Below are 17011 nucleotides of genomic sequence, written 5' to 3' on the forward strand. Positions count from 1 at the left end.
GGATCTCTTGCCTGCCTTCAGGACCATGATAGTATCTGACCTGGATTGTGCTGCTGAGATGCAACTTGGGGATACTTCTTTCCTGGTGGTAAACCTCAGGATGTGGTACTACACCTTTCAGAATGAATTTTAATATTTACGTAAAAGTGCTGGGAAGAATTGAGTATAGTGTTATTATTGGTATGTTGGTGATACTCAGTGAGTTGTCTCTGTTTTCCATCTAATCCTAGGGGAGCAGATGAAATTCTGAATAGCTGTCTTAAATCATTGATTGATTGACATATTTCTATACCAGCAAATCATAAAATATCAAGTAGGTTTACATGGATAAAACATAAAACATCATTTATATAATAGCTAAAGTAGGCTGGTTTAAATTGTGGCAGTCGTGAAGAGGGAAAGGCTTAGATTTCATCTCTGCTTTTAGCAAAAAGAATGAGATAGTGGAAGATCAATCCACAGACTTCCAAATCATATCTATTTTAGCCCTTGGTCTTCTTAAATGTGTCTCTGACTTCAAAGACAATATTTTCACAAAGAAAACTCTCTCTAGTTAATAGCTCCTGGAGATGCGGACAGCTCTAGTTTTTGTTACATTATAGTGCAAAAATTACCAAAAACTTGGTGATTCAGAATTCTCTGTGATTCAGAATTCACTATGGATCAGATCCACATAAGATGCAACAATGTGGGTTTGCTGGCTCTACATTCACACTATGCCCCTTTATGGTCCCCCAAAACGTTTCCTGAAGGTCAAAGAACTCTCTGGAATGGGGTGGGATGAGGCACAATGGGCTGCAGCAGCATGGGATAATTGCCAGAATTTGGTGTGGCTACTTATGCAAGAAAGCTTGGAATCTAAGCCTATATGAGAGCCCCACCTGATGCCCTCCAGATGTTTTGGACGAGTTCTAGCTAGGGCTGATGGGAGTTGTAGTCCAAAACATCGGGAGGGCACTAGGTAGGCAGAAGCTGCTTTATGTCCCTTTATGAAGTTTTTTATTGTAACTATATGTAAGCTAAATTCTACAATTAGAATAAAGATTACAATCTAAATAACGGGTTACATCTGCTTATTTAGTGTTATTGATTCTGCTTCTATGATAGAGACTTGTTTCAAAGTACACAGCTGCAAGTTCGAGAAGAAGAAAACAGAAGAAGGTATGGAGAATGGAGGCAGGTGAACTCTTGAACTAGACCAAGAAGTAATGGGACATGAAATTGTGAATGTGAGAGCATCTAAGGTCCCTAAGCTCAGCTGTTCCCTGCCCACGGAGATTTCATAAGGCAGTGCCCACCTTGGTGCTTAGAAAGCCTGAATTTTCTGCTAGAAACCAAATCCATGATTGTACCACATTCCTTACTTAACCAATGCAATGGCAGAAGCTTAAATATTAACTTTAAATAATGTACATATGTACATTTGAAAATAATAATAATATGAATTAGAACATTCTATTACATTTCATATTGCTGGCTTACTTTTTTCCTAAAGCTGAAAAGTGGTATATGAGCACATGCCAACATTAAAGAGAGATCTATCTTTTTATTGTTTTCTGCTTGGAATGTTGGCTAGTCAGAAATATATTTCCTAAAGCAGTGGAAACCCTTAAATCCTTTGTAGTCTTCATATTTGAATACTCACTGAGCTCTGGTTTTTGGCTTGTTGATTGTATAAAACGTTATAAGACTAGACCATTTGTCATTTCAAAACTTGGGAGTTGGTAAAAGAGTCAAAATGATAATAAAAATTAAATAAACTTACCCTGTAGAGCAACATTACTGAAGCTGTTGCTTAAAATAAGAAAGACTCTGTTAAAAATAGATACCTGTTTCACCCATGGATTAACTTGAGTCATAATCCACTAAAGCTCTGTGCCTAGGTACATTTTCAAACCATGCCCCAAATAGTTTACAACGAATGCAGTTACAGTACATACATTGCTGTACCATTTTATTTTCATCTGGTCATGCTCAGCATTAAGTTCTAATGCAAACAACCCAAGAACACATCCTACAAAAGGCATTGGCTATCCGTTATCATAGATCCAACATTTATTGACTCTGAAGCCATGAATCACTGGGTTGTATTAAATGTATTACCCAGGAAAGTGCTCCCCGCAAGGATTTCTCCTTTTTTTCCCCATAAATTTTTATTCATATTTGCACATATATACAGGAAAAACATAAACAAAAAATCCACCACATACCTTACCCGCAAGGATTTCTCCTTGTGCAAGTGAACATTCTCTCCTCTCCTTCCAAAGCCCCTAAATCTGTTTTGGTGTTCAGATTGGCAGAGGAACTCTTCTGGATTGTTCCATCGCCCTCAAATGCTTGGGGTGCTGGTGGCCTAGAAGAGGGCATACTCTTTGGAAGTCCCTAAATTGTGGAACTCACTCCCCATAGAGGTGTGATTAGTATCTTCACAGCTGTCAATGAATGCTGAAAACACACCTGCTTACCCTGGCTTTTGACACCTGAGATGTATATATATCTAGGACCCACCTTTTTTTCTTATTGTAAGTTATTTTAAACTGTTTTTAAGATTGTGTTTCAATTGTTGCAACTTGCTCTGGAACCTTAGGGTGAAGGGTAGGTAAAAAATTAAAATCATCATCACCACCACAATAATATTATGCTTGGATATATTTGACCCATTTGTTAGTATGAAGTCATTCAGCTGCTTCACATGCAAATAAGCCTGAGATGAGGAAGGACATTGGTATAATGTCTATTGATGTCACAAAGGCACTGACATCCATCTAAAGCAAGGAAAAGTGCAATTCCACTATGCAGTTCTGAAGGGCCATTTGGGAACTGTCTCCCGGATTAAAAGTTTCGTTTTCATTAAGCAATTGCTTGTGTTTCCTTCCTTTCCTATAGTACAGTGTTTGAATTACCAGTTTGGAGGATAACACCCTTCTGCTGGCTTCCTTATCTACTGCTTGAAGACAGCTAAGGGGAGCATGACTTGTTTAGAATTGGAGGGATTCAGTAAATGGGGATAAGGGATTTCACAAAATTTCATAATTTGAGCACTGTGGTGTACCTCACTTGCCCATGCTGGGAAAATGCTTCAGAATAAGAAGGTGGATAGATAAAAAGCAGTGTGTTTGTATATGTGTCAAATCTCACAGGAGATAAACAAATCAGTGTAATTATACAACATGTGCTATTTAATTCAAGGGACCACTTCACTGCAGACAAATGTGCCCTCCAAGTCACATACTGAAGACTAGGTTCATTGCTCTTTCTGCTTTCTGGGGGATGAGTTTTTACTAATTAAACCGGTGAACTCCACACCATCCTCTTATACTTTCAGTGATATATGGGTAAGACTTAATGCTGTCCTATAACTTTCTATTTGCATTAAGAATAGCTGTAATTTTGGACTTGGGTTCACTTCCACATTTTCTTGTGCATTAAACACACAAACATTATTATATTGCAATGGAAGCAGCTCTGTGGCTAAGACAAGTGGCTTTCTTGATCGTTATATTCATAATAAAATAAAATCAATTTTTTATCCCAGTAGAAAATTTAGCATAGAAATTTTACCTTAATTGAACCAAATTTCTGAAATTTCTGACAAATATTAAATTTCAGCAAGGCAATCCAACAAGGCTATGAGATTCTGGGTAGGAAGGGCCTTGGGGCACAAAGACCCAGAATGGGTTTCTCAAAAACAAGTCATGCCAGATGAATCTCATTTCTTTTTTTGGATAGAGTTACAAGGTTGGTAGATCAGGGGAATGCAGTGGACTTAAGTGCATCTTGATCTCTGTAAGAGTTTTGACCAAGTCCCGTGATATTCTTGCAGAGAAGTTGGTAAAATGTGGGCTGGACGTGGTAACTATTAGGTGGATTTGTAGCTGGTTGACTGACCAAACCCAAAGAATGCTCACTAATGGTTCCTCATCACCCAGGAAAAAAGTGACAAGTGGGGTACCACATGGTTCTGTCCCAGGTCTGTTGTTGTTCAATGTCTTTATAAATGACTTGGATGAAGGAATGCCACAGAAGATAGAGTTGGGATTCAAGATTACCTTAACAGATTGGAGAACTGGGCCCAAACAAAATTAATTTCAATAGGGACAAATGTAAGGTTCTGCACTTAGGCAGGAATATAAGATGGCTTGCCAGTAGTACATGCAAAAAGCATATAGGGGTCTTAATAGACCACAAGCTGAATGTGAGTCCACAGTGTGATACAGCAACAACAAAAAGCTAGTGCTATTCTAGGCTGCATCAACAGAAGTATAGTGTCTAGCTCAAGGTAAGTAATATACTGTCCTATTCTGGGCACCACAATTTAAGAAGGACACTGTATTGACAATCTGGAACATGTGCAGATGAGGGTGACCAAGATAATGAAGGGTCTGGTAACCAAGCCTTATGAGGAATGGTTGAGAGAGTTGGGTACATTTGGCCTGAATAAAAGGAGACAGAGAGGAGATATGATAACCACCTTCAAAAATCCAAAGGGCTGTCACATGGAAGATGAATCATCAAGCTTCTTCTCTTCTGGAGGGCAGAACCCGAACCAATGGATTCAAGTTACAACAAAGGAGAATCTGACTAAACATCGGAAAGAGCTTTCTGGTGATAAGAGCAGTTTTATTGACTAAAATAGTTATTCCTATACAAAACAAGCAAACACCTGGGTTATGACAGTGTATAGAATTCTGATCTACTTAAAACTGCATGCTAGCGTTGGCCCACACATCCATGTGCATTTTCAAAAAGCAACATAGGCACTGAAAAAATGCATTTCAGAAATTATCTAGAACTGGATAAATAAAGTTGTCTTTGAACAGGTAGTAAGCCAAACTTTGTCCAACACAAACCATCAAAATTAGGCCTGAACCTGTAAATAATACAAGAATATGTTAGATTAGTATTAGGAGCGGCTAGCAAGAATTTTAAAATACCTGTTTTGCAATGGAAAACAGCGATGTTTTGAGAGGCATATATTTGGTTGGGCTGTGTTTCAGGGGGTTTTTGTTTACAGAGCAGACAAGTAAGGAGGGGGATATGATAGAGGGGTACAGAATTATGCAGTGTGGATAAAGTGACCAGGGAAAATGTTTTCTCCCTCTTTCTCAATACTAGAACTTAGGGCAATCCAAAGAAGCTGAATGTTGGAAGGAAGTACTTTTTCACACAGTGATGACCACCGGCTTAGAAGGCTTTCAAAGAAGATTGGACAAATTCATGAAGAATAAGGCTGTCCGTGGCTACCAGCCACATTAACAATGTTCTGCCTCCACTCCTAGAGGCAGTATGTCTCTGAATACTGGCTGCTGGCTCTCACAGGTGGGGAGAATGCTCAGGTTTTGCTTCAGGGGTTCCCATAAGCATCTGGTTAGTCACTGTGAGGACAGAGTGCTGAGCTAGATGGGCTTTTGGCCTGATCTGACAGAATCTTTTTTATTTCCTATGCTTTATAAAGGTAAAAGGTAAAGGGACCCCTGACCATTAGGTCCAGTCGTGGCCGACTCTGGGGTTGCGGCACTCATCTCACTTTACTGGCCGATTGAGCCGGCGTACAGCTTCCGTGTCATGTGGCCAGCATGACTAAGCCGCTTCTGGCAAACCAGAGCAGCACACGGAAACGCCGTTTACCTTCCCGCCAGAGCGGTACCTATTTCTCTACTTGCACTTTGAGGTGCTTTCTAGCTGCTAGGTTGGCAGGAGCAGGGACCGAGCAACGGGAGCTCACCCCGTCGCAGGGATTCAAACCGCCGACCTTCTCATCAGCAAGTCCTTGGTTCTGTTGTTTAACCCACAGTTATAGCTGTGCTATTTTGGATAATTAAATCATAACCATTTAACTCATACCTAAAGCTGCCCACCAGTGCAATGTCAGCGGGAATTCAGACATAACTGCAAAACGAAAAGTTACATTTTAGGATTAATGTCAACATGACAAAAATTACAATATTATATCAAACAACACCGTAAAACCTCAGTCACTCACACCCCAGTGCTAGAAACTGAGATATGAAAGCCAGGAGCTAAATGGCACCTTAAGCCTAGGTTATGCGCACTACAACGGAATGTCTAGGTGCGCTTTTTCATAACAAGAATACAAAGCTGAAAATGAATGAACTGCAGCTAAAATATTATGTTCATTTTTCACATGGGGAAGCTGAAAAGGGTCCTCCTTTCCTTCCACTCTGAAGTTTTAATCTGAAATCTTAGGCGCAATACTGCACCCAGAGCTCAGAAACTGCTCGTGATAGTGAAATTCCGTCGCAAAATGCACCTAGAACAATGGGAGTTTTGAACACTGCCACACCCCACTAGACATATGTAACATCAGCTGTGCAGCAGGTAAAGGTACAAAGGAACAATCAGGAGGTTAAAATGGGCTCCTGGTAGTTCATTTACAAGTGTGGCTCACTGCCCAGCAGTGCAAAATCAGCAGGAATTGGCTTGTTCACACTAGGAAGTTCCCATCAGGAATTTCCAAATGCAACAGAGGGGTCACATCATCAGAGTTGATCCGCTTATCAATGCTGTCAGTGTGAGCCTGTTGGAAGTCAATTTGCAGCACTGTCTTGAATTCAAACTACATCTGAAAACAGAATTTTCCCTCTGCAGATAGCGCCAGGCTCAGGGTTGCTTGCAATGAGCACCCCCAGAACAATCCTGCGAAGAAGGCTAAGCAGGGAGAACCTAATGGCTGACCAAGTGAAACTTCGGCAAGAGCTCAAGAGCTCAAGACACAGAAGCAAGGACAAGCTAATAATCCAAGTAGTCCTTGTAAAGCCAAAAGCATCGCTTTAAAAAAACTGGGGTAGTTGTTGTTTTAAATCAACAATACTTCTTTTTCTGTGGATTTATTAACTAAACAGCATACGTACCAGCCGCAGTTATGGTGATGTGAATAACTGTAACAGTCACTGCATAATCCCAAACCCATTCTTCTACAACCAAGACAAAGAGCAGTCCAGAGACGAGATAGGTTATTTCCAGTGACACTAGAAGAACTAAACAAACAGAAAATGAGTTACAGTAGTGGATGGGAAGTTGTATCCTATGGCTGCTGCTAAATTATCCACTGCTTGGCAGTTGTATTTATCCTCAGCTCCAGGCTCAGTTTGCTAAGCATTCTTTGCAATTAAGGAGGCATACAGAGTTGCTATGGGAGACACGTATCTCTTTCATTCAGGGCCAGCTCTATCATTAGGGAGAAGTAAGCAGACGTTCCAGGCAGTAGACAGCAGAAGGCAGGGAAATGGAGCTGCATTTACCCTGTGGCCCCCTAAGCCAGGCTGCTGTCCTTAGGTTTGGTGGAAGATGCTGTTCCAGAGCCAGTATCGAAGTAACATCTGGCTACCTGTCTTGACTTTTGTACATGGTCTAGGGGGAGACGCCATCTTGTCCTTTGCCTCAGGTAGAAAAAAAGTCTTGCACTAGTCCTGCTTTAATTTACGTGTATGCTTTGATTTGGGGAGTCTGAATTCTAGCCACATGCTAGCACAATGAAATAATTCCCATGTGCTGCCTGTATCGATCTGGAAGTGGAAATCCATAGCAACATTTTTAAAGGGATTTTGGATTTCCTCTGGTGATCCTCTTAACACCTTACACACCATGCCACATGTCTGCAAGACTGCCTTTTCAGCCCCACCATCTAAGATAATAGCAAAGTAAATACTACCAGGAGGTCACCTTTACTTTCAATCCAAAAGTTTGGAAGATGATGCTTTTCAAGGAAGGAGGTATGGTACAAAACAAAACAATCCTGAGGCAGCAGGACATCTAGAATTGACTATGGATGCTGTACCCCTCAAAGGGGAGCAGAAAGATACACTACACACCACATGACTTCTCAATAACTTAGGATGGCTGACAGTTTGCATATGAACAAATTTTTGCAGACAGATTTCATTGTGACATTTTAAACACCATTAATACGTTTTTAAAGTACTTATTGTTCTGAATGTGGCAGGTTTTCATAATTGCCGCTGTAATTTCCCCCACAAAAGTATTTACTGTAGTCTCCTGCCTGCCATGAACAAGATCCCATTATGCACTAAATTAAAGTAGTTTATGGGTACTTATTGTTGCTTAGACCAGCAGTAACCTCATGAAGGAAATGAACTTAAAAATTTACACAGTTAAATGTTGCCTTGAGCAGTTGGTTCTCTATCAAGACCGAAAGACAATCCACCTTATCCTTCAAGGAGCTGATCCTTCATCAGCCAAAATTAATAGTAAACATCCACTGACTTTAACAAAGACAAAGAGGTTTTTGAGTGATTAAATAAGATCCATAGTCTTTTTATATCCATTCTCTTACTCTCTGCCATAACTGCAATAAGATCTATGAAAAGGTAAGCAATAATACTTTCCTGATATTAATTCAGAAGTGTCCCTCTAATTTATTACTCAGACCTTCAGCAGCTGCTCTGGTCATTACTGTAATTAATCTACTGCTCTCCCGGAGATAACCCTGGACTTAACTGGCTTCCTTTACCCGCACCAGCATTCAGGAAACCCTAGAGACTAGGAGAAGGGAAGGAATCGAGGGCTCAGTGCTTAGTTTCACAATCCAGTCATTTCACCTCTCTTTCCTCCTCCTCCTTTAGTCTCTAGGATTTGGGGGAAGGAGGAGAAGCAAGGAAACCTGCCATCCCACAATCCCATCCAACTAATTTTACTGAAGCTGGCTCACATGATTTGCATGAAGGATGAGACAACGCATGGTCAGAAGTAAGAGCTCTTCTACAATGGAACAGACTACCTCAAAAAGTGGTGGGCTGTCTGTCATCGGAGCTTTATAAGCAGAGGTTGAATGGCTGTATGTCAGGGATTCTTTAGCTGTGATTCCTGCATTGCAGGGAGTTGGGACCCTTGGGGTCTCTTCCAATGCTACAATTCTAGGATTAAGGCAGGTAAGGCCACCAATTTGCTGAAGCTAAAGCACGTCAGGGTCTGGTCAGCATGTGGATAGGGAGCTTCTAGGGTTCCATGAGGAAACAAAGGAGGGATATAAATGTAAGACAATAAGTAGGAAGTGTCAAAGTCTCAAAAGTGGACTTGTGGTTCTGCTTCTGTGAATGGGAAAAGCTCTAGCTTCCAAGCCAGTAACATTTGCAGGCAATACCAGATGGCCCCACTCAAACTCCCTCCAGCTGAGTCGCTGCTACATGCTAAGATGGAGACAGGGAGGCTGGCATGGCACAAATCCAATCCAGTGCTCCAGTGGAAACAATCCAGTTCATTCACCTCACTGTCCTCTCGCCCTTCCTCTTCTCTCTGCCGTGGCATGCTGTAACAACTCAACTGGATAGAGGTCAGATAAGCAGTGCAGCCCCACCATGCCATTCGCTACTTTCTGCAGCGTAGCAGCTCCCCTTTGTGTAATATATGTTGAATCAAGGACAGACTAGGCAGTATGAAGAATTCATGACTGCTGCTAGTAAACAAAGCCCTGACTGCCATCATGCACAAAGTCCCTCACTCCTTAGCTCAATTTCATTGGCTGCCATGTGGTGATGGTGGGGACCAGGACTCTGAGTTCAATGAAGGCACATGTTTACACCAGGTGTTACAAGGGACACACAATGTCTTATCTCGACCTTGAGGTAAAAATAAACCCATTTAAATCAAACCATTTCCTCAAAAACCTTAAACTTTTTTTACTTTTTTAAAAAAATTAGGATATACTCATAAAAATCTTGAATGGCTTAAAATCATAAAAGGTTTTTTTTAAAAGCACTTTCTATTATATGCTTCTGCTCTGAGACATAGATAAAATTATATTATCTGGTTTTGGCTACACAACTATGAAAGGTAAAAAACAACAACCTGCTCTTCAAAAACAAGTTTATATCGAAGTGGAATTTGTCTATAATCATCACCATTTTCCTGAGTTGCACGTGGTCAACCCTATTTGCATTATGACTAGATTTGCAATCCTAAAATGATTAGCTGCTTTATTCAGGAATCCACAACAACTTAGTGAAGTTGCTTTAAAACTTGGCACAAATCTAGAAAGCGGTGCTGTTGGTTATTGGGAAAGTGTGGCATGGGCGCAGTATTGTAAAATACCTGTGGACTGGAGAGAGGATCTATAGACTAGAATGCTATAATAACCTAGAGAATACAAGTGGGTAAGCAGAGGTCAAGAGTGATGGAATGGTCATATTAGTGCAGTATGTGAGCAACTAGCACACAGAGGTAAATGAAGAGAATGAAGCTGCACATTTGTGAGTTCTGTATTAACACAGATGTGGGTAGAAGCTGACAAAAGACCTTAGGGCCACTGTTGATGCTGCACTGGTTAATTTTGCCATGAAGCACTAATTGGGGAGCTGACACGCCAATTAAGAGGGCTACAACTACTTTAACATTTATCTCTGTTCTGTGATCTGCCAAGACAGATGACTCGAGTACTAAAGCACAACATATGTAGATGCAAGCTCAGTTACTCCCCCATTAACTGCTGGCTTCATCATCTTCATAATGGGGTCCTGCTCCAATCCCTTGGCATCTTTTCCGTCTAGACACATTTCCCTCAGTGGAACACCCATTTGAAATGAGGCCCTGAGGGACCAAGTAGGGCGCAGTGACTCCATCTGAGGATAACCACCTCAGAGAGAGGAGAAAGAGGGAGGGTGCTCTGAATTCCAAAGCCTCCTAGTACAGGAAAAAAACAATCTAACTGGTTCCAATATGCCTCAGAATATTTAAAAGGTACAGGACCATGACTTTTGGTTGGGAGGTAGAAAACCTAATTTAGAATGGACCACAAAAACCACTCCCCCCACATTTTGAGGTGAGACCCATAAGAAGAGTGGTCTTGGGACTGCTCAATAGCTGTCGATCTGTAAGGTCTAAAAGAGCCAGAAATCTACAGCTCTCTGTGTTGCAGCCCTGTTTGGTGAGTTACAAGGGCTTTAGCAGGGTGGTGAAGTCTTTCTACCTGGCTCTTGGGACACTCTCCAGGCCAGCTACACACTCTCTTTCTAGGCTAAACCTCTCACGACTTGTGCTTCATATCCTCTTTGGGTTTTTTTGCCTGGCTGGAATGTGTCCTTGTTACAATTATTCTTGCCTGCCTGGATAGAGAGGGGTGTGAGAGTGTGTTTAGAAACTAGCCCACTGTACAAACTTAAAATGTGCAGTTTTTTTCTGGCCTAACCAGAGGACTGCCCAAAAGGCAATGTGACCTTTAGACTGAGAAAGGTTGCCACACGTAGCCCAGACCCTCCAAGTGTCCTTATTTCCCAGGGATGTCCCTAATTTAGAGAAGCCATCCCGGTTTCTGATTTGATCCCACTTTTCCTTAGCATGTCCCTATTTTCATTGGAGAAATGTTGGAGAGTAGGGAGTTATCCAACCTATGAGCTATCTGAAGGCAATCCTGTATAGGGAAGTTTTTAAAAAATGCTTAATGTTTTCTTTTGTGTTTATATATGTGGGAAGCTGGCCAGAGTGGCTGGGGCAACCCAATAAGATGTGTGGGATATAAATATTAAAATTATCATTATGGAATGGGGCATCCCTATTTTCATCAGAGAAATGTTGGGGGGGGGGGTATGGTAGCCTACAGATGTTGCCGTCTTCCCTAGACACTACAAGCTGTGGTGCTCTTACGCTCCAGAGTAACTCTGCCAGCCAGGAGGGCCATTGGCACCTCCTGACATGCAGGGATTGTAAAAGCTTCAGAATCAGATTGACAAAGTGCTGATTCTATTATCCAGCTGCCAGCTTGTGATCTCCTGGCCTTGGACTCCTGGTTTCCAACTTTCCTCCAGGGCTATTTTCAGTTCCTTTTACCCAAGCCTATAAAAACAAGTGTTTGGAGGCAGGAGGGCCTCAGAAAAAGATGCTTGCCCAAAGCCATCATGCAAATTCATATTTAAATCTCTGTCACTGCTTGCCGGGGGCAGGGAGGACCCAGTGTATGCTAGAACATCATATCAATAAGACTGAGATGAGATTTGTATGCAACAAGTCACTTATTACAATTACACATGGCTTTGCTGCCAGCCCCCACCCCAAGTAACCAAATCACCTCCCTGAATGTTATTTTAATCTAAAAGCAAATCAGTAGCATATCTCCTCACATTTTCTGTTTCCGTAAGTGTTTGAGATGTTTCTCAAAACAATTTACATTTTAAAAGGTTTCATTCATAGCGATTTAGCTTTCGTTTAAGGAAAAAAGACCATAAAATAACTAAAATGTATGTATTTAATGTAAATTGCTCTCTTTTAGCCCAGAAGGGGAGCCATAACAGCTTTATAAAGAATCACAGCCAAGACGATTCACAGCTTATACAGCAACAGGAATCCACAACCAATCCTAGCTATTTGATTAGTATATCTGAATGATACATGTGATTTCATATACCTGCTTTTCACATTCACGCTTAACATTTCATGCTTAACAAATTCAGGTGTGAGGAACTTGTGGCCTTCCATATGTTGCTGCACTTCAACTCCCATCATGCCTGGCATTCGGCCATACTGGTTAGGGCTGACAGGACTTGGGAGTCCAGAAACATCTGGAGGACTGCTGGTTCCCCATCCCTGGTGTGTATGAATGAAATCTTGGGTGTATGCCTTCAGAAATGGGAACCTCCAGACCCACAATGTTCAGAACCCTATTTCCTTTATTCATCTTTTTGTGGGCCTGAACCCCTTGCTTTGGGATATGTTCTTTTGTTTTGCATGACAGGAATATTTCCATATGAACTAGGAATGCTGAGTAATTGTGAGATGTGTTAACAATATTATCAGGGCTAGCTCTGGGTGGGCATCTCAAGTAGGGTCTCAAATGTGAATGCCCCCAACTGAAAAGTCATACATACAGACCTCTGGAATCACATTGCTGGAGAAGGCATTGTAGGTCATCAAGAAATCTGCAGCTAAGGAATCCCCAACATGTGGCTTTGCAGCCTCTGCTTGAAGATCTCTCCATTCTCCACCTCAGTAACTGGTTCCACTGTCAAACTGCTATGTACTTTAGTCTTCACTAATTTTTTTTTAATGATTTCAACTGTTTTTAGTTGTTGTTTTGATGTTTTATTGTTGCTGCGTCTGCCACCCAGGGCTCCTTCAGGAGGGTGGGATATAAACTGAATAAATAAATAAATACCATTGACTTGAAATTAGTAATGCCATACAATATAAAATTATGAAACCATGAAGCAGATATGGGGAAACCTCGGGTTCAGGAGTCAAATGCAGGCCTGATGGTCTTACTGCGTGGCCCTCACCATTTCCCCCAGACTACACAATCCCAAGCCAAACCTCTCACGAGCCCTGCTTTACACCTTCCTTGAGTGTTTTTGCCAGGCTGAAATGTGCCCTTGAGCTCTCATAATGTCTCTTCCTTGAGTGTGTGAAGGATAGAGGGCTGTGTGTACAAACTACTCTACTGTACAGAGGTAAAATTCACTTTGTTTCTTTCCTCACTTTTGCCTATGGCCGACAGAAGGATTACTTGAAGGGAATTTGGCCCTCAGTCAGGCTGAAATGGTTTCCCCAATCCTGCTAACCCTGCTATAAGATGATACGATCTGTATAATACTTAAACTTCATTTTAAAAATTCAAGTGTTTGAAGTATTTCAATAGAGAAACCATCTAAGAATAAGACCATCTTAAGAATAAGGACTTCAAGGAAGAACATTTACCTAAATAATATGAGTGAATCCATGATGGGCTGGTCTTGAAGTCAAATGGTGCCAGTCCATCCAACATCTGCAGCCTGTGAAGAGTTGGACAATTTTAAAGTTTATCCCAGTACAAGAAGCTTATGATACTAAATCAGGCAAATCGTTGTGCATATGTGATGATTTCCTAAATTATTTTAATGTCTTGCTAAAGCAATTTTAGCTAATTGTTCTACTTTTCACAGAAGATGTTTTAAAAGCCATTATGTATTTTACAGTGAATTCAAGAATCCACTCTGTATGCTTATATGGACACATTTAGCTACCATACTACAGTATCTTTTATTATGCTAAAGAATTCCACCCAAAGTATCTGAGGCCATGTTTGAGCAAAATGTTGTCAGCATTGCACTACATCTGTAGTCACATAGTCATTCATTCATTCATTCATGATTATTGCCAAAGTATTCCTACCTGAACGCTGTGAAACAAAAGCATAGGACCACATAATACACAGAGTAGAATATGATCACACATAGTAGGAGATTGAGCAAAACAATCTGTAAAGGAAAAATGACATGAAGCTCACTTTCAAATTATCCAGAAAACAATAACTCAGCAGTAAGACACCTTACCCTAAACTATTATTATTTATTATTATTATTACTTTAGTACATTTATGTCCCTCTTTTTTTCCTATAATGCAGCTCAAGGCCATCTGCATAGAATTTCTAAGCAACCTCATATCCAAGCACTGACCAGACCTAAACCTGCTTAGCTCTCAGATCATTCCCTAGATTCTATGATCTTGCAAGCAACACTATGAGGTAAATCCCCATTAGTGCCATTTTCCGTAAGGGTATTGAGGCTGTGAGAAATTGTGCGATTACAGATGTCAGTTTACTAAATGTCAATTTACTACAATAAACTCTTGATAAGCTTGTCCATTTTGAACATTTGAATATTACCTTCTCCTGCTTGCCTGGATTTCTGATGAAGCAAAAACATGTGCTGGATTTTCATCCCTGTTTGCTAGGGCAACATAAGCTGATGGGAAACCCTGTGGACAGCTTGTTAAGCTACCACTTTGTAGGACCCAATGACTCATTCTTGTGTTCATGGCTGAACAGAGTCTTGAGCCAAGGCCCAAATCCCACAACAACAATTTGTTCTCCATCCACCTCATCTCATGTTTGCAAACTTCACGCAGCAGACCAAATAAAACTCTAGTTGTCAGCACACTAGAAACGTTACAGTTACTTGGAGAGAATCCTGTAAATGATAATAAAACGTATGTGAAAGATTTAAAGAATGAACTCTCTATAACCGGATGCCAAAAGGCTATTTTAGCTTAAGGTTACCAGTTGTCCCCGGTTCCCAGGGACAGTCCCCAGATTTACAAATCAGTCCCCTGACAAAACACATCTATTTAGTAGGAAGTTGAAAAGTGTCCCCGGATTCATTGAAAAAAAAATCTGGTAACCTTATTTTAGCTGGTGGCCAAATGCTCTGGTCCTGATCCAAGACATCACTTAATCACAGAGTGACTAGTAAGCCTATATGTCAGGCACAGGCAAACTCAGCCCTCCAGATGTTTTGTGACTACAATTCCTATCATCCCTGACCACTGGTCCTGTTAGCTAGGGATCATGGGAGTTGTAGGCAAAAAACATCTGGAGCGCCGAGTTTGCCTATGCCTGCTATATGTCTTGGTATTCTACCTGCCTCCCATCCCTGCTGCCATATCTGGTGCATTTCAAAAACTTTGTTCTGTTTAGAAATAATAATAAAATAATCCAGCATGCTTCAATGATTTGTTAGTCGCAATTTGGTTTGAAGCCAGTGCTTTTCTTCTGGGGGGGGGGAACACATACCCCTAAACATTTTGCAAATCTAAGTTTGACCTCATTGAGGGGCAGTATTTCAATATGAGTAGGAAAATGAGAGTACCCCTAAACCGAGAGAGAGAGAGAGAAAGAGAGAGCACTGTTTGAAGCTATTCTATTGAAACATTTAGAACTACACCAGATCATGAGGACTGGTGGCATTTATAACGGTTTCTGTACAAAGCAGCAATTAATTATGTTTCAGGAGCTCCAGACAATGTTAGAAAACACTTTCAAACTTTACAATTTTTTTAAAAAAAACCCTCTTTATGCCCCAGCAGTTGTTATCAGTGCTTTAAATTATTTCCCACCTGCATCACTAATTTTTTTAATGTTTGTTTTTTTCAAGAGTCAAAGAACGACAAAAATATACAAGACAGCTTATTGGAGTAAAGGCAATGGTTCGTCCAAATACCTGCCATATGTCGCATATAGCAAATTCTACGCAATGACCTTGAGTTCAATGCCAGCTTGATTTTTGTTACCTTAGTCTCAGCAATTTTTATCTTGAGAGCCATGTACACATGATGAGCAAAAGAGCAGTGATGCAGTTACATTTCTCATACCAATATCAGCTGGAAGAAGCCTCAATTTTTCACTCACAAAGCACTACTGGGTGTGCAGTGTGAGACGGAGCAGAATAGCATTATTGGATTAAAGTGAACTGGGGCAAAAGCCATCTGTGAGCCAACTCTAAGCTGCTGAAGTCCAACCAGACAATCCTTAGCAGCTCATTAAAAGTCCAAACTGCTTTTCGACATGCTCAGCTAAAAAAAACCCCACCACATCTTGCACACTTTGCTATTAAGAAACTGCATGTAGCTAGTATTTTCATTTTTTCCATTTTCTCTCTATTGTGGGTCTTTCATATCAGTTCACAGAGGAGGCACGACTGTCCTGTTTTTGATTTCTTTTGCAAATCATAACATACATTTACTATCACCATTTACAATGAACATGTATGTGTATATATGTGTGTGTACACACACACACACACACACACACACACAAAGCTGCCTTGTGTTGAGGCCATTGATTGATCTCACCTGGTCCTGTCTTATGCTGACTGGCAATGTAATTCTGAAAACCTCCTGATCTGATACAGGAGCTTATTTTCAAATGGGAAATAGCAGGGACTGAACACGGGACCATCTGCATATCAAGTATCATATTCTCTGAGCTATGGCCCCTCCCTGAGGCCATAACTGGAAGTAAACAATAATCAGCTGTAATTGAACTCTTTTTTATCTAAAAGCAAATACTTTTTTATCATATTTAGATCAGAAGTACTTAAATGTGTAAATATTGTTTTGCCAAGGTATTTTGACCCACTGTTGTTTTCTTTGGAAAGAATGGTACGTCCCCCCCCCCCCGTCAACTGATGAAATATCACTTATCTGTGAAAGCTTATGCTACAATAAATTTGTTTAAAGGTGTTACAAGACACTGCTGATTTAGCTTAACAAAACTAACCTTCTAAATTTGGA

At 40.7% G+C, this 17011-nt stretch overlaps 1 protein-coding gene across 1 annotated transcript in view; it reads right to left on the bottom strand.

Annotated features, from left to right (window-relative positions):
* Window positions 1-4666: 4666 nt before the first annotated feature.
* TMEM244 (transmembrane protein 244) overlaps window positions 4667-17011 on the bottom strand; it is a 21937-nt gene continuing 9592 nt past the window's right edge. Inside the window, exons 2-6 of the mRNA XM_081187830.1 lie at window positions 14113-14198; window positions 13660-13733; window positions 6873-6998; window positions 5845-5889; window positions 4667-4870 (exon numbers count right to left, since the gene is read on the bottom strand). Coding sequence (XP_081043956.1) covers window positions 4776-4870; window positions 5845-5889; window positions 6873-6998; window positions 13660-13733; window positions 14113-14198 — 426 coding nt within the window. The 3' untranslated portion in view covers window positions 4667-4775. The remainder of the gene's footprint in view (window positions 4871-5844; window positions 5890-6872; window positions 6999-13659; window positions 13734-14112; window positions 14199-17011) is intronic.

This window comes from Podarcis bocagei (assembly GCF_964188305.1).
Source record: "Podarcis bocagei genome assembly, chromosome: 3".
In the NCBI taxonomy this organism is placed as follows: domain Eukaryota; kingdom Metazoa; phylum Chordata; class Lepidosauria; order Squamata; family Lacertidae; genus Podarcis; species Podarcis bocagei.